We start from the raw sequence: 17338 nt of genomic DNA on the forward strand, positions 1-17338 counted from the left end.
ATGTATTCTATTTATTTAATATTGTCATTACCACAAACAAAACCATGCTAGTGCCACTGCAAGAATGGCTCTCGAGCACCATCTAGCAAAATTCTTTTAATGTGATTGTTGCATACTCTACTTGCACCCGGGTACTGTACAATCTTCAACCTTAGAAATGTAAGCGTGGAATATATATTCAATGCTTTGGTTAGTTTGTATTTACTGTGGCAATGATTTAGTTCCCTGGTTATATTCACCAAACTCTTTGTAGGAAAGAAATATGATCTGGAGTTCAAGTCATCAAAGAAATCAGGGCAGAACTTCAAAAATGGAGATGATATGATGGAGATGTATAGCCAGCTTTGTTCAGGTATAACTGGTTTGTGGATTGACATCAGTTTTTGGGTACATCTTTTGATTTCATGAAGTTTTAAAAATTCAGTTCACTGATTCTTTCCCTCCATTTTCTGTGCTAGAGTACCCACTTGTCTCCATCGAACAGCCCTTTGACAAAGATGACTGGGACTCAAATCTGAAGCATTAGTTAATATTAAACCTATGGACATTCTTTTTATCTTTTTCACCGCTTCAAAGTTAGCTATAAAATATCAGTGACAAATCCAATGTAAATAAGACATACTCCCTCCGATTGCAAATATAGATCGTTTTAGACTTGTGCATAAGGATTAAGAAAATAGATCAAATGATCTTGTTGCTCTTCATTTATTCAGTATTAGAAAATATAACTTATTCATTTATGAGAGTGGTAGCATTTATTAAACAAGGGTAAGACGAAAATAAAAAAGAAAAAAATGCATAGAAGTTCGAGAATGACTTATATTTAAAGAATAGTTGAGGAGGCTAAAACGATCTACATTTGCAACTAGAGGGAGTATAAGTTATTTGAGCAGTATCCAATATCCTCCTTTCTTATGCTAGTGTCATAGGAAAGATAATTCTATATTTTTGTTGCCACTATATAATTTTTTTTTTGCCAGCTCCCCCCTCATGTGAGGCCTAGAGAGTTTCGGCGCCTGCCTCAGCGGGCTCCAGTTGTTGGCCCAAAAAAACATGCTCCCTCCTCCACTGAGGATTCGAGCTCGCCCACATCTCTCATCCCCAACCCCCGTAGCTTCCTCCTCAATCCCACCGGCGAACTTGCTGCTTCAGCCCTCCTCTGCACCAACATGTACCTGTGCCTTTTCTGGTCCTGTTGTGCATTCACAGTAAAATCGAAAATGTACGTTTCTACTTTCTACCATGTCTCCAATGTCCTACTTTCTTATGCTAGTGTCATAGGAAAGATAATTCTATATGGGATGTAAGACATATAAGTTATTTCATCACTCTATTTTTTTATATATTTATCAATCCATTGATTCTCTCAATTATTTTATAATTTTATTTATCAATCTTTTTGTATGAATTTCAATATAAATAAACGGTCTGAACGATTTGAGATATTCTCTTATTGATAGTACCTACAGATTTGAACAGTATCATCTCTTCTCTTGCTATGATATCAGTACTGAACTGCACACGGTAAGCTGGTTGCCTCAGAATTTGTTGAGAGTGGTACTTTAGTGCTGTCCTCCTTTTGCTATGGTGGGTTGGATCAGGAGAAAGTAGACCGCATCACTATTCACAAAGGTGGTTCGTGGATTTGAAAGGAGGATAAGAGTAATGAAAGGTAGGAAATAAGGTAGCTGCTGAAGATGAAAAAAATAAAGAATATTATAATATTAGAGGATACTGTAATAGTATTATAGATAATGAATTTTTAGAGTATCTACAGGAGATGGTTTCAGTGGACTTTTTCATAAAAGGATCCGAGCCATAATCTAGACCATATCCAAACAGTAGTTGTGCAATTCGGTACAGTTAGCCCACAACCTGAGCCATAGCCCCAGTTGCGCAGGTGGCAAATCCGCCCTGCCTGAGAGGCCGACGGTTTTTAGACGTCTAAAAACTAGCTTCGTCCTTATTTTCTATCCAGAACCTACTAGTGGAATCGTGCCATACGTGTGTCTCACTGAGTATATGCGCGTTAGAGGTGTTAATTTGAGGATTTTTACTAGGATTCGATCATGTGACACCTTAATACACTATAGTAGCCGCATGTTAACCAACTGGTTGCCCTAACACCACTACAACCAGAAAATAGTCGTCCATACCGTGCCTAAAGCTGGCAAGTTGCATGCAATACGGTTCCTGTGAGCATGATGGTTTGTCTAAGCAACTCTGCTTTCTCTCTGTTTTGTCGCCTTGGCCCAATTGACCCTGACTCGGATTCCTCTCTCCGTTTCTTCTTTATGGTGTCTTAGGGTAGTGGCAACATGACTAGATGATCAACGCGATCATGACCAACGAGTGGAAGGAAAGAAAAAAAAAAAGTCGTGCACAGTTGACAGTTGTACGCAAAAAGCAAAGCTAAGCTGGTGCCTCCTGATTGAGAAGAAGAGGTGGGAAGCAGACAAGGGAGAAAGCCAAAAACAGGGGAGCCAGCAGGGGAATCATGGGGGGACGAGACAACTGGACAGTTCACGCATCGTCGCGAGGCTTGATGAATGGCTCGGTTGGTCGAGGCCTCGATGGATGGGTGGAAAGGAAAGCGCATCAGCCGACGCTAATGCTAACGTCGCAGCAAATTAAGAAACGAAGATTCATCCAAGAAATACTGTATGTGCGTACCAGTACGGTGATCCCGCGGAACGGAGCTAAATTTTATTAGACCCGCACGTATAAGATCCTAGTGAAATTCTCATCCGTATCGTACACATACGATAGCACGGTATGTACGCGTGTATGCTGCACACGTGAGAACACGTGTTAAAACGCCACATAGTCTCATCGAAAGACCCGATCTCATAAAATTTCTCTCTCCGCGGAACACGTTGAGGGAGATCCGCCGTTGCCATGTGGCGGGCGACCGCAACTGATTGTGCTTTTTACGATCATGCCACGCAAGAAGTATTTCTTTGCTTACTATTTCTCCAGTTCAAACTTTCTTCTTTAATGTTATAGATCCTGTTGCTTCATCCTCGAGTTGAACCATAGCCGTTGCCATCGCCAATCACACGAGGTTTAACCATTGCGAGGTAATTATACTACTATTTCTTAAATTTGTTTTCATAGCTGTGGAACTTCTAACATACTATTCACATTCTGTATGTCGCAGGCTGGAGCACAGGCTGTGGTTCAAGTTGCAGCAATTACTCATGGAAACCTTTTGTGCTCATCTAAAACTTCTACCTCTGAGCAACACTTCTTGCGTGTGTATAATATTTCTATTGCTCTTATATGTATCTACCAACTTATCCTAGTATTTAAACTACTATTATGTGTATATATGCCACTTTTATCATGTGTTGCTCTAAATCTGTTGTACTGACTGGATAAATTACTAGATTGAGCAAACACAAATATAGCAAGGGCAGATGCTATGCTTGCCCATTCTTGCTCTATTTTTCCTCTGTTCTTTGCCTTTTATTCTTTCCATTCACACTCATGTCGTATCTCTAACTCGCTGTGTAGATTGTTCATACATTCGTATTTGTCAAGAAATACTATAATGAAATTGCAGAGATATGCGGAAACATAAGGATATAATATTTTTATTGTCATCTCCTGACGTGTTAAAAACAGTATCTGGCTTTTTTTTTCTACTGGACAATTGAAATGCTTTTAACTTCACATAGTGTTGCTTTTTATAATTTACAAATGGCTTTTAACTTTACTCACCTATGCATAGCAAATTCTTCAGTAATAGGTCAATAAAGCGCACGAACTGCACGCTATTTTTCTAGTTCTGAGTCAGTATACGTTGTGGCAAGTCTCTGGTTCCTGACTTCCTGTTAAGACGGATCGAAGGCGTAGTGCATGTCGATGTCGGCGGCGATGTGCCAGGTGCACCGCGTCCCCCTGGTGAAGACGACGAGGTCGCCGGCGCCGAACTCTATGGCGCGCTGTGGCGTGGCGCTCACCCTCCCTCTCACGATGTAGCACGTCTGCCGGGCGCCGTAGCTCAACGCGTACCTCCCGGGAGGCCCGCCCCACCTGCGATTTTCCAAGAACCGCTAGTGACTTGGCCATACAACTAGCAGTAGCAGAAGAATACTGCACACTCGTCGTGTGCTCACGTGGGCCAGGACTTGACGCCGAGCTCTGACAGGCGAGCCGCCGCCGGACTCTTCTCGACGGTGATAGCCACCGCGCGGACGTTCGCCCGCGGCGCCTCCGAGCCGGAGCTCGGAGCCATCGACACTGCAGAAACAATCAGACAAGCCAGGTGCAGGAGACGCCGTTTGCTGCAATGCTGCGATTCGATTCGATTCAGTTTGGTTAAAAAGGGCAGAGGAGAAGTTGCAAGCTGCTTAGGACTCTCCAAGCTCACCCTGACGGACTGCCCACCTCCGCCACACTCCAACCTTGCGATGACTTGCCGCCGTCGTGCAGCGCATCTCGACATGTCGGCGGCGGGCGCCGGCAGGATGACTTGCTGCCTCTTGTGTCGTTGCCCATGGCGCCTGGTCAGACGCGTTGACCGCTGGGTTGACAACGTGGGGACATCGGATTGGGCGCAGCAATATGACCCATGTGTTGACCATACAAGTTCAGAAATCAGAGGCTGCTATGATCTCCTTTTGCAACCGCCATCTTAATGTGATCAAATCTGAATTTTATTCAACCAAACAATATTTCTAGATACATAATTTCAAGTGGCAAAAGGAAAAAAACATAAGAGATGGCAGGTCAATTCCTTGTGCTGATAGTCTAGCACCACCAAATCACCGAGGCATGCAACTGATGCTCACCATGTCTGAACCTGCTGACTTCTGGACAAGACAATCGTGCCTTTTTTATTACTGGCAAGACAGTGGCACAGTTTTGACAATAACTAACACAGGAACTTAGCCAGGCGTGGATCAGACAGCCAGGGTAGACCAGCCCGTGCGCCAATTGCCCGGCATTTGATGCCCGCCTGCAACATGAACAGCAACCTCAGCATACCATCTGAATCAGAAATTCAGAATTAGGATCAACAACAGATGCAATTCCAAAGCAGAAGGAAATTGCGTTTACCACTTGACATGCAAAAGGCAGCATCTTTTCGGGCGGCATCTTGGTGGATAGTCCTATGTAGGATGAACATGAGAAACAGTAAGATCACAATAAAGCATCGACCGTAAAAAAAAGTAGCAGTTGTGGTACTTGTTTAAGCAAATCTCTGCTCCTTAGGATAAACATAACGAAGAAAGGGACGGGAATAGTTACTATTCCTCACCTTGAAGTACTGCTCCTATAAAAGCATCCCCACAACCAGTGGTATCAACAAGCTCTGAAGCTGGAATAATCTCTGCTGTTCCTATTAACAGTCTTCCAACTATTGTCCCAAGCCCTCTCGCGGAAAGTCTCATGAACTAGAATACGAAGGGGAAACCAGTTAAAGAGGTTGTGAGGCAAATTCATCATACTTTGGATAATTCAAAAATCTATAAAAAAAAATGAAGCATTCTCATACCTTGGATGATACACAGGTCGGTAGGATGCCATCATTATGCACTTCCAACTTTAAGGATTCAGCAACGTTCTCTATATCTGCTTCATTTATCCCAGAATCATCACCTATTAAGAATACAACAAGTAAATGAACTGAACTTGTAGTCCCAAAGGGTTCTTAAACTTATGCTGAAAAGATAGAAAAACTAACCGTCTTCGCTCCTCTCAAGCATCATGCAACCATTTTCTCCAAGGGTTACAATTACAAATTTTGCACGGGGATGTTGCAGAAGGATCTCTAGTAGTGCACAGGGTATGGATGAGATCGATGTCCATTTCTTTAAATACGAAAAATATGTGATTAGTATGTAGGCAGAAACCAATGCGATCTCCCTAAAACATATAATTTAAAACAAGAACATTGATGCCTGTTGAAATGTATCATGGGTCATGACCTCATAGTAGTACCTTCGGAAATTTCCCCGAACAGACAATATAGCTTGCTAGACTGAGCATACCTTCCAATTCTGCCTTTGTTCTTTCTGGCTCCGCATCAACCAATATTGGAATCTTCATCTGATCAGCCTGTACATTTCTGGTTTATATCAAGCAACAAATTAAGATATGACTTGAAGTTTTAGGCAGGTTTACGATAGTGTAGCAGAGTTATTCTGCATATCTTATAATAGTTTGGTTTCAAATGTATATATTAGTTAAATGCCTAGTTTGGTTGGACTATATCTATTAGTTAGGCTTGATGATATAATCGGTTTGGAGTTGTTAGAACCACCATCCATTATAGGTTGGGGAGGCCAGATGATAAAGTTAGGGATGAAGTTGTCCAATCTACTCTACACTGTCTCTCTCTCCTTGCGTCTCTTTCTTCTTCAGCTAGGGGCCAGGGTGGCAGGGTCCTGGACCTCACCTTCCGTCAGCCATAGTTACTGCCTCCATTCCCATGCAACCCAACCACAGCAAGCACCTGACAGTTTAACTAGACAGTATATGTCCACTAGGACTCTAGAATTTCTATATATCGAACATAGAGACAACCTAGAAAAAAATTAGCATTATATGATTGATGTTCCAACACTTTCAAAATGAACTTACCTGCTTAGCAACAGCCAGTGCCATCTCGTGTGAATATCCATCTAGAAATAACAAGTTTACATCTTGCAATGCATCTGACAAACTTGGCATTGACAAGTCGCTAGGAACCATTGGAGGATTGCCTGATGTGATTATGCATGTACGAGTTTTCCTGCAAGTGTAATAAAGAGTTATTCATGAATATATTACATGGAAACTTGTATACGATGGCGTAAGGTGATGTTGTAAGAGTTGAATAGGAATGGCCAAATAATCCTATACTTGAATAAAATCAACAGCTTCAGCCATTCAGAAACTGATTCAGCAACCAGTAAGAGAAAAGGAACTATGGAGTTTGTTGGGGAAACGTCCCAGTCCTGAGATATTTAGACAACGTACGGTAGCATTACTATAACGATCATAATATCTCAGTTACCACATCACATGTAAAGGGGTGAAAGACCTAAAATACCATTCTATACATATGATTGTAACATAATATTTTAAAGGCAAACTAGTAATTTCCCATGCCCTTTCTCTCTATAAAATAAGCCCTCAAGGAGCAGGAGGAGGGGACTCCGACTTTTCACCCATTACACCGTCTCTCTCTCTCTCTCTCTCTCTCTCTCTCTCTCTCTCCTTTTGGCCCACTGTTCTTCTCCAAGTTTGAGCCTCCCCTGTGGGGAGGGGCTCTCACTGCGCTCTATTTGGGACACGTTTTCATGCCCTACCAGATGGCGCCGTCCATGGGGAGACGGTGAGCAGGAAAGCCATGCGAGGGGAAAAGCGAGTAGAGAAAAGAACGGCCGGCTACCGCATGCTACCGGCGGGCACCTTCGCATCCGGCATCGGCTTCGGTCAGACGGCAGTGGGTATGATACCCGGCACGTCACGTGGCGCCGTCACTGGAAACCGTCGTTGCGTCGTCCTAGGCGCGGGAGAACTGTGGCTGTGGGAGCCGCCATTGGGCCATTCAGGGTGCCCGGATTCGGCCACACCACCGGGGAAGCGCCACCACGATAGGTGTCGCCGCGTCGGTGTCGGCATGCGTCGCTACGCAGAACCACCGCCGCCGTTGCCGCACTCCGCGACACGCCCGTAGCTAAGCTTGGCAACGGCGAGCGCGCCGACGCCAAGCATGGTTTCCTCGCACCCCCTCTGGCTTAGGCAGCAGACACGTTCTCGGTTCATGTCACATGCTGCATGGAGTATCAGGAACGCAGTGGCCCGCCAAGCCGCCATGCTTTTGTGTCGCTGTGCAGCACAGTCCAACGCGATAGGTGGCTTTATTTCCTACCTTGTTACAACGGCAGCTAGTTCCTATCACATCGTGCACATGTCCCAAATGGATAGGAAACAACAAGTTGAGTATTGTGTACGCATGGACCTAGTCTGGTCTGGTGGCTAGTACTACGCATCATGACCATAGTGGCCCCTTTAAATGTGCTACAGTGCTGGGTAGATAACAATATTGACTTAAAGGCTCGCCGTACCGGTGTGGGCATTGCTGCTAGCCTCAAGGAATAATGCTAGTACCGAAAAGCTGCAGGCAGTCCCCCTGGGTCCCACGTTAGAAAAAATAGTGGTGTTAGAGGGAGAAAAATGGGTCAAAAGGGGAGTGATGTCCACATTGGAGGATGCTAACATATGCACGTGCTGGCGCCTTTTTTCCGCCTTGAGCCCTGTGCACGCCGGTATGGCCAGACCCAACTGGGGCACGTATGTCAGGCAACCCTGTGATCTGTTCGTATAACGATAAGGCAGTCGTGCCCGTGCGCTAGCACGCAAATGCTACCACGGCCGAATCGTAGCAATAAGGATTATCCTCTCTACTAACCATGCATGCATCGGTCACCTTGAACGTGAAGTTAGCTCGTTCGAGAACCAAAAACACCTTCAGCAAGCATCGGCCTGGAAAACATTCTAAGGCATCGGCCGACCGACTGCTGCCCCGATCACGCAAGGCCCCTTCCGCTGCGAAGGCAGCGCGACCGACCGGCTCCGGAGGTTCGTGCGTGCGAAGGTGGAGACTGAGGTCCACGCTGGAGGCCACCATCTGGCCACCTCCTCGCTGTCCGCACGCTGCTCCAGAGGCCACCATCTGCCCGCACTCTGAGCCGGAGACCACCATTCGGTCACCTCCTCGCCGGAGGCCCACTCCGCGCTCTGCACCGGCGCCGGAGGCCACCAACCGACCGCGCTCCTCGCCGCGTTCTGCGCAAGGAGGCAGAGCTCCGGTCACCTCACCGAAGGCCCCCTCTGCGCTCTACGCCGAAGGCCACCATCCAGCCGCGCTCCTCGCTGAGGGCCGTGCTCTGCGCTGGAGGCAGAGCTCCAGCCACCTCACCGAAGCCCCCCCCCCCTCCGCGCTCTGCGCCGGAGGCAGCGCTCCGGTCCTCCCTCCTCGCCTCAAGCCGCCTTCACCGCAGCCGCCGCGCGCTTTGGGCCACCTCCACTCTAGGTTGCAGATTGCATACTGCAGCATCTCGATGCTACCAGTATGTGGCAGCATTAGCAGCATGAGGGAAGGCCGGCGACGCACTGCTCGGCGCGCACGGGCTCACCGTCTTTGCACGGGCACCTCTCCCAGCATGGAAGACAGCATTGTGCCGTTCTCGCGAGGCCTGTCCGCAGCATCGAGACGAGGGCCTGTAACTTTGAGCGGGGCACCCTCGAACCCCAAGGTAGACCCGTGAGAGGGCATATGCGGAGGTAATTGTCATGCATGTCCTAGTACACCAAAATAAAAAACAACGCTAGGTAGTACATGTGCTTTGACTTACTCTTAATCCTGGCAAGGTTGAGTAGCACGCTTAAACGATGGAGAACAAGTATTGGCACACCACGTGCACTGGTTAACGGGGGTGGGAGTGCAGTGCTAGATGCTTGCGGTATGGCCAGCGCTCCGGATGGTTGGCTGCATCCCTCAGCCTCGCCCTTGACTTTGCCTCCGGCCCTCGCTGCGGTGCTCTGGACAGCCTCGCCTCCGTCGAGCATCACCACGACTATCCGCATAGCGGGTCGCAGACTGCCTCCCTCAGCCTCACCATTGACTTCGCCTCCGGCCCTCGCCGTGGTGCTCCGGATGGCTCCGTCTCTGTCGAGCCTCACTGCGGCACCCGCTGAGAGGATGGCTGAAAGCCTCCCTCAGTCTCGCCATCAACTTTGCCTCCGGCCCTCGCCGCGGTGCTCCAGACAGCCCCGCCTCCGTCGAGCATCGCCATGGCTGCCCGCTGAGGGAGTCCCAGACTGCCTCCCTCATCCTCGTCGTCGACTTTGTCTCCAGCTCTAGTCGCGGCACTCTGAACGGCTCTGCCTCCGTCGAGCCTCGCCGCAGAACCCGCTGAGGGAATGGCTAGCTGCCACGCCGTTGACCTCGCCGCAGCACCTGCTGAGGGGATAGCTGGCTGCCTCCCTCAGCCTCGCCTCCGGCGCTCTGGACGGCTCCGCCTCCGTCAAGCATCACCGCGGCACCCGCTGAGGGGATGGCTGACTGCCTCCCTCAACCTCGCCATCGACTTCGATCCCGGCTCTCGCCGTGGTGCTCCGGACAGCCCCGCCTCCATCGAGCCTTGCCGCAGCACCCGCTGATGGGATGGTTAGCTGCCTCTCTCTGCCTCGCCGTCGACCTCACTGCGGCACCTGCTGCGGGGATGGTTGGCTACCTCTCTTTGCCTCGCCGTCGACCTCGCCGCGGCACCCGCTGAGGGGATGGCTGGCTGCCTCCCTCAGCTTCGCCATCGACTTCACCTCCGGCCCTCGTCGCGGTGCTCCGGACGGTCCCGCCTCTATCGAGCATCGCCACGGCTACCTACTGAGGGGATGACTGATTGCCTCCCTCAGCCTCGCCGTCGACTTCGCCTCCGGCCCTCGCCGTAGTGCTGCGGACGGCGCCGCCTCCGTCGAACATCGCCACGGCTACCCGCTGAGGGGGTCACGGATTGCCTCCCTCAACCTCGCCTCCGGCCCTCGCCGCGGCGCTCCGGACAGCTCCGCCTCCGTCACGCCTCGCTGTGACACCCGCTGAGGGGATGGCTAGCTGCCTCCCTCTGCCTGGCTGTCGACCTCGCCGCGGCACCTGCGGAGGGGATGTCTGGTTGCCTCCCTTAGCCTCGCCGTCGACTTCGCCTCCGAGCCTTGTCGCGATATTGCACCAGCTGAGGGGAGAGCTGGCTGCCTCCCTCGGCTTCGCCATCAACTTCGCCTCCGGCCCTCGCCGCGATGCTCCGGATGACCCTGCCTTCGTTGAGCCTCGACGTGGCTACCTGCTGAGGGGGTCGGGACCTCGTCGTCGTCACTTCATCCACTGGCTCCGAGCTCTGCCCCCAGGACCCTCGGCGTGCGACCCTGGTGAGCTTTGCAGCCTTCGCTCCTTGCCAAAGGCGTCCACGCTACAACGGCAGGGAACGATTCGGGATAACCTAATTTCAAAAAGGTTAGAGCTAGTTCTCTGTACATCTGCTCGCCTCTCAGGACCTCAGAACTGGCGGATGAGGGGTGCTGTTGGGGAAACACCCTAGCGCTAAGATATTTAGACGAAGTACGGTGGTATTACTATAGCGATCATAATATCTCAATTACTACGTCACATGTAAAGAGGTGAAAGACTCAAAATATCATCCTATGCATATAATTGTAACATAATATCTTAAGAGCAGAATAATAATTTCCCCTGCCCCTTCTCTCTATAAAATAAGTCCTCAAGGGGCAGGGCAGGGGACTCCGACTTTTCACCCATTACACTGACTCAGTTTCTCTCTCTCCTTTTAGCTCACTGTTCTTCTCCAAGCTTGAGCCTCCCTATGGGGAGAGGCTCTCGCCACGCTCAGTTTGGGACACGTTTTCATGCCCCAACACAGTCTGATCTAGATTTGCATCTCTAAGAACAACTGGACAACATAACTAGCATTGTGAAGAAGTTACGAGGAACAGCTGAGGTTCACAAAGAACAGCAAGATTTATGAAAACACTGGGTTTTCTATATAACAGGATAATTAAGATTACATTCAGATAAATAGGCACCTTTTTTTGAGAAATCCACTAAGCATACTTTTATTTGAGCAATTTACCTACATGTACCAGCAGAGTGGACAAGATGAGGAACAATTTACTCAGGTCAGCTCAGACGCGCTTATCTTTACAAGCAAGGTGGCTGTTTCTAACTGTTTCACTTACCTATATGGCTACATGAAGCTAATTAATAAGTACCAGTTGTCTGCAATAACGAGAAAGAAGTATTCTTACGTTTGCTTGTCAATAATTACAAAACTAAATGTTGTGTTCCCACCATCAGAAATCTGCGAGCATAGTCATCAAAAGAAGATGAGACATAGAAGAACATGGAAGAAAATTCACACAAGAGATAGTTCACAATATGGATAAATCAAGCTCAGAAGATGTACAAGTTTACAATTATTTTTTTCATTCCTTGAAACAAGAACAAGCTATGTACTAGTCTAACTTCTTTTTCATGCAGCCATCTATCTCATCTTATTAGTGTTTTTGTCCCTGTTGAAATGGCGCCATCCAATATTTCGGTTGATAGTCGGTAGTTGCTCCCGGCAAACGCCAAATTGAAACAAGGGATGTTGCTCTTTCCTGGTGGCAGCAATGAATATATAACCCCATAAAAAATAATTTCTCGGTTTGACCGTTGGTAACGAGGAAATGGGTACAAATTTTTTTTTTTTTTTTTTGTGAGGAGGAAGGAAGACCAAAATTATTGTTCCTACCAGAATAACAGCGATATGACTAATTTCACTCCAACAAAGACGCACAAGTTAAGCCTTACTATAATGTGAGATATATCAATTCCAGCTTCCTTGAGTTCTGAAAGAACAGTTGCACCGAATTCGTCGTTGGCCACCTGAAAAAAACACATAGGCTGGGTTAAATGCAGAACAACATATCATGATTCGGTAAAGGATACCCTGCAAATGATAAGTTTAAGGTGTCACCACTCACACAAGCATTGTAGCATAAAACCAGGTGGAAATAGAGGCTAGAACAGTTACCTTGGAGATCAGCCTCGTGTTCAAGCCCAGACGAGTCGCGCCAGTCAATGCGTTCCCGGCGTTCCCACCTCCGGATATCTGCAATGGCACACCAAGAATGCACGGGGAAGCAAGAAAAGGGTAACTCCAATGCCGCGAACCTGAGATCACAGGGGGACTAGAGACCCGCACGAAATTTCTTGATCAAGGCTGATCGCCTCACCTGCAGATCCTCGGTGCGGATCTTGTCGTCGGGCCGCGGGTACGCGTCCACCGCGGCGAGGTAGTCCAGCGTCAGCAGCCCGCAGCCTAGCTGCAAGCAAGAGCCATCTCACCACCGGTCAGTCAGTCAGTCAGAGGAAACAAACCGAGCGGACAACTCCGCGAGCGGATCTTTCTCTCGTGCGGGGAGCGAGGAGGGTCCAGTGCCGAGCGGCGCACCACGACGCTGTTGTTCGTGGCGAGAACGGGTGGGAGTCGGCGGGGCCTGGCGGCGCTGAGACCGAGAGGCGTGGACTGGATGGGGACGACGCCGCGGTGGCCGGGCGCCGCAGAGCAGGGGCGGAGGAGAGGGGACGCCGGCGGCAGCGAGCAGTGGAGGAGAAGTGGCATGGTGGAGGGACCGTGGCACAGGCTGGCCAGCCGACCGGCCGGCCGGCAGCGAGGGTGGAGAGCGGAGAGGGCGGAGTTTGGTGGGAGTAACCGAACAAGGAGGAGCAGACCGCTCTTGTCTTGGGCGCCGACCGCCGAGTGGTCCACGTCGCGCGATCAGATGGGGCGGGGCCGTAGCTGTCCTCGTGCTAGAGGCCCGATCTGCACGTCCAAAAATTCTCACTCGTAGGAGTGGACTCGTTATCCGTGAAAGCTCAGTGCGATAAGATGATAATTTTTTATTTATATGATGATGTGCTGTTTCAGAACGTTTTTATTTTTAAATTTTTAAATAAAAAATTACAAATATATGTGTCGGTTTATAAAAAAATCAAAAATAAACTCATAGCGTGCATTAAAAGGGCGAGATGTCTTTTTAGGGATCACAAAATTTATCATTTTTATTTCTCATTACACAAGTAATTATTCAGGTTTAGTTTTTTTAAAACTAGGTGATAGCATCCTCTACATAAAAAAAAAAGTTTCAGATTTTTTCATGACTATTTTGATAATATTTTGAATTTTAAGAGTGTATGAACGTAATAGTTTTTCATTTTTAAACATATCTTATATTGGAAGAGCGACGGATGAAAGAAGTGTAGATTTACACTTTTTCAAAACAGTGGTATATATTTGCAATTTCTTAATTTAAAAAAATATACAAAAATTCAGCCGTTTCATTCGAGAATCTTGGACCGGCCCACGCCACATAGAATGGCCGTGAGCCAATCCGGGCTTCTCCAGTAACAATGGGCCTTACTATCGAAAGGTAGAATCTTGGATCGGCCCATCCACTTGGAATGGGCCAACATTTGGACTTTTCAAAAAAGCCCACTAAAACATGCCCCAGCCCAACACCGGAACATGCCTACGGCTCCGAAGCCCCATTCGCACCTATAAAACCAGCGCCACCCCAAAACCCTCGCAAACCCTAGCCCCCCCCCCCCACCCGCTCTCGCCGCCGCCATCACCGCCGCCGCGCGAAGCAAGCAGGAGCAGCCAGGATGCCGGCGGGCCACGGACTGCGCTCCCGGACGCGCGACCTCTTCGCGCGCCCCTTCCGCAAGAAGGGTTACATCCCGCTCACCACGTACCTGCGCACCTACAAGATCGGCGACTACGTCGACGTCAAGGTGAACGGTGCCGTCCACAAGGGCATGCCGCACAAGTTCTACCATGGCCGCACGGGCCGCGTCTGGAACGTCACCAAGCGTGCCATCGGCGTCGAGATCAACAAGCAGGTATAGGACACAGATCCCCTCCTCGCTTGATTCTGGGGCAGTGGGCGCTCGCCTCTGTTGAACTGGTTGTATAGGGCGTTTACTGTTATTACGCTGATGGATCTTTCGTTGTTGTGATTATAGGAATAGGAAGTGCTTAGTTTAACTCATGGTAAGATGGCGATGGTATGTTACATGACTCACATTTGAAAGGATTTGTGCAAGTTATTGATCGTATCAGCATGCGATTTGGTTATGTAGTGGCAGGAATGGGCAACTACAGCCATTTCATTTCGAGGTTCTGCGTAGATCTGTCTGATTAATAACTCCGTCTTACATGATCTGGTAGTGATATTATGTGGTAGTATTTGTTGGTTCTAGTTTCTGCGTAGATGATTGGATTTTAGTCGCCCTGTAGACAGGGTTCAACTTATCGTTTGGGGCATGAAAACCGAGACCCGGCGTTAACCGCGATAACCGCTCAAAATTCGTCGAGAATTCGCTCTAAATTCACTCAATTTGAAATTCGGTGAAAATTCAGACCGAAACGACCGAACTGTAACTGGTCGATTTGCACCGTTTTCTGAGCGGTTTCGCCTATTTATCGAGCGTTTTTCTGAATTTTTTGTATTGTTGGCAACCGTTTGGTATTGTTGATTTATCGAGCGGTTTTCTCGAATTCCAGTGAAGTTCGACAAAAAAATGGCTCAACCTTGTAAAATCAATAACTAATTCATCTGAGCTTCAAATCAAATGAAACTAATTTTGTTGGTTTCCTAGTAATACGATCTACATGATAAAAGTATTTATACTCATAAAAAAGTTGAATATTTTCTGTGAGAAAATGTATTTGCTAAACCAAGTTAAATGCATATTTTACTCTTTGCTAATCCAAAAATCATAAAACCAATTTTTTAGCATTCTTACATGATTTTATGTCTTCTAAAAATACATGAACTCCTGAAATAGTTATTGTAACATGCAGGATTGTGTAAATTTGTTGCAACTAGATTAATTCATAACTAACTCATCGCACCTCCAAAATTAGTGAAGTCACTTTTATTAGTTTACTTATACTATGTTTTATGTAGGAAAAATAATGGTAGACATGAAAAAGTTAATTACAGTGCTGTTTCTTAACATATTCACTTTATGCTTCTGAACTTTGTAAAAATCGTGGAGAAATTAATAAAACTCTAAATGAAGTGAAACCAATTTTAAAGATCCTCTTAAGATACGCCTTACACAAGAAAAATATGTATTTGCATGTTAAGCTTTTCCTTAACATGAGTTAATAAATGAGTTGTGCGCTTCAAGTTTTTTCTTTTTTTTTTCAAACTTCCTCCCTACAGAATATGATGCAAACAACATTATTTTTGACAAGTTTTTTTCAACAGAAGTTCTTAGAATTGACTCTAGTTTTTTTTAGGATTTTTTTTCTTATTTTTTGAATTTTTTGAATTCAAATTTGGTAACCGATCGGTTTATATTATCGGAGCGGAGCGGTAAGGTCGGTTACCTCGAATTTTGAGCGGTAACCGATGAATTTGTTAACCCTGCCTGTAGGTAATCGGATTCAATTGGGGTGTTTAAATGCAGTTCCGTTTATTTATTTGTTCTCTGTTGTTATGCTCGAAGTTTGTATGTTTTGGTCTATCAACTATAGTTTTGTTGTAATTTGTAGATAATAGGCCATAGAGCTTCCACATTGGAATTGGCTTTCAAAATCTGATGTATTCTTGTGATGTGATGTGTAAATGTTTTAGTTGCTCCACAGCAAATAACTTTGGCTTGCACTGTGCAGAGCAAGATTTCAATCACATTACCAAATAATATGTTCTTATGCTCCTACATGGGCAAGGGATCAAAATGCCCATATGGTGTTGATCTTTGTTTTGAATTTATTCGCCTTTCAAGATTGTGCAATAGTTTTTTTTGTTAACTTAATTCCAAATCCGGTCCTTATGTTTATGGTGTTAAATCTAATCAAGTAAAGGTTGTAATAATGTATTGATTGTTGCAGAAGTGCAAAAATTTCTGATTGACCACTATATCCAACACTTTCATACTCTTCTGCATTTCACTCTTGGGGTAATATGCATAGTATAGGATGGTATTAGGCTATTTGTGCTGGACATATGCTATGTGCAGTGGTGTTGTGAATGATGTTGCTTAATTTTTGCATACATTCTTTGATATCTTTTCAGGTTAATGGCCGTGTCATCAGTAAGCGTATTCATGTCCGTGTGGAGCACGTGCAGCCATCCAGGTGCACTGAGGAATTCCGCCTGAGGAAAGCGAAGAACGACAAGCTGAAGGCGGACGCCAAGGCGCGAGGCGAGGTCATCAGCACCAAGAGGCAGCCACAGGGCCCCAAGCCTGGCTTCATGGTCGTCGAGGGTACCATGCTCGAGACGGTTACCCCCATCCCATACGATGTAGTCAACGATCTCAAGGGTGGTTACTAGAATGTTTGGTCTTTCTACCTGCACTACCCAGTTGAATCTATGCTACTAAAATTTTGCTCGCGCCGAGCAGCAGTCTGGACCTGTTCTTTGTTCCTGTCAAATGATTTTGGGTCGCAAGTTGGAATCCTGAGTTTCTCAGAACGAAGACGTGCTTGCTTTATTATGCTCGTGGTGGTAATTACATCTATTGATCCTAAGTTTTCTTATTTACTAAAGATCATTGTGGATGGTTGGTTCTCTATGGCCGGCTTATATGGAGAGTCGCTGTGATGACTATGAGTTTGTGGCTTCCAGTGCTCCCTCTCCTTTCTCTTGTTTGCACGGTTAGATATGTTAGGACCCGAAGCTTCCCTGCTGAGGAGTACCAAGGATTCATTCTTGTTGCTTTAAGATGCAATTTCTTCTTTTTGGTTCTTATCCTCTTAGAGATATGTTT

General features: G+C 46.9%; 3 protein-coding genes across 4 annotated transcripts; 1 reads left to right on the top strand and 2 right to left on the bottom strand.

Annotated features, from left to right (window-relative positions):
* Positions 1-3836: 3836 nt before the first annotated feature.
* LOC133903125 (uncharacterized) lies at positions 3837-4503 on the bottom strand. Its single transcript, XM_062344482.1, has 3 exons — positions 4410-4503; positions 4122-4245; positions 3837-4038 (listed from the first exon to the last, which is right to left on the bottom strand). Exons 1-3 carry the CDS (start codon positions 4501-4503, stop codon positions 3837-3839), a joined length of 420 nt encoding a protein of 139 aa, XP_062200466.1.
* Positions 4450-13390, bottom strand: LOC133903104 (uncharacterized). 2 transcript variants are annotated; one of them, XR_009907202.1, is made up of 13 exons: positions 13005-13390; positions 12787-12876; positions 12585-12662; positions 12362-12436; positions 11815-11867; positions 6592-6742; positions 5950-6066; positions 5693-5819; positions 5504-5607; positions 5267-5402; positions 5065-5117; positions 4797-4963; positions 4450-4654 (listed from the first exon to the last, which is right to left on the bottom strand). XR_009907202.1 is itself a non-coding variant. In XM_062344469.1 (12 exons), the coding sequence occupies exons 1-12, from the start codon at positions 13173-13175 to the stop codon at positions 4880-4882; spliced, it is 1239 nt and encodes a 412-aa protein (XP_062200453.1). In that variant the 5' UTR covers positions 13176-13389; the 3' UTR covers positions 4673-4879. The 2 variants fall into 2 exon arrangements, 1 of the variants encoding a protein (XP_062200453.1); XM_062344469.1 differs by lacking the exon at positions 4450-4654 and having other exon boundaries at positions 4673-4963; positions 13005-13389.
* A 765-nt stretch (positions 13391-14155) lies between these two features.
* LOC133903862 (large ribosomal subunit protein eL21x/eL21w-like) lies at positions 14156-17117 on the top strand. Its single transcript, XM_062345333.1, has 2 exons — positions 14156-14455; positions 16642-17117. Exons 1-2 carry the CDS (start codon positions 14219-14221, stop codon positions 16900-16902), a joined length of 498 nt encoding a protein of 165 aa, XP_062201317.1. The 5' UTR covers positions 14156-14218; the 3' UTR covers positions 16903-17117.
* The last annotated feature ends 221 nt before the right edge of the window (positions 17118-17338 follow it).

The sequence above is a fragment of the Phragmites australis genome, chromosome 21 (genome assembly GCF_958298935.1).
Source record: "Phragmites australis chromosome 21, lpPhrAust1.1, whole genome shotgun sequence".
In the NCBI taxonomy this organism is placed as follows: domain Eukaryota; kingdom Viridiplantae; phylum Streptophyta; class Magnoliopsida; order Poales; family Poaceae; genus Phragmites; species Phragmites australis.

What these genes read in the sequence shown, in the direction of transcription:
- LOC133903125 (XM_062344482.1), bottom strand. Translation starts at nt 4,503, where the DNA reads ATGGGCAACGACACAAGAGGCAGCAAGTCATCCTGCCGGCGCCCGCCG. An exon ending in CGGCGGCAAGTCATCGCAAG is followed by an intron (nt 4,246 to 4,409) that starts GTTGGAGTGTGG and finishes TTGTTTCTGCAG; the next exon opens with TGTCGATGGCTCCGAGCTCC. An exon ending in GGCGTCAAGTCCTGGCCCAC is followed by an intron (nt 4,039 to 4,121) that starts GTGAGCACACGA and finishes GGAAAATCGCAG; the next exon opens with GTGGGGCGGGCCTCCCGGGA.
- LOC133903104 (XM_062344469.1), bottom strand. Translation starts at nt 13,175, where the DNA reads ATGCCACTTCTCCTCCACTGCTCGCTGCCGCCGGCGTCCCCTCTCCTC. An exon ending in TCCGCACCGAGGATCTGCAG is followed by an intron (nt 12,663 to 12,786) that starts GTGAGGCGATCA and finishes GTGCCATTGCAG; the next exon opens with ATATCCGGAGGTGGGAACGC. An exon ending in GTTCGGGGAAATTTCCGAAG is followed by an intron (nt 5,820 to 5,949) that starts GTACTACTATGA and finishes TCGTATTTAAAG; the next exon opens with AAATGGACATCGATCTCATC.
- LOC133903862 (XM_062345333.1), top strand. Translation starts at nt 14,219, where the DNA reads ATGCCGGCGGGCCACGGACTGCGCTCCCGGACGCGCGACCTCTTCGCG. An exon ending in GCGTCGAGATCAACAAGCAG is followed by an intron (nt 14,456 to 16,641) that starts GTATAGGACACA and finishes ATATCTTTTCAG; the next exon opens with GTTAATGGCCGTGTCATCAG.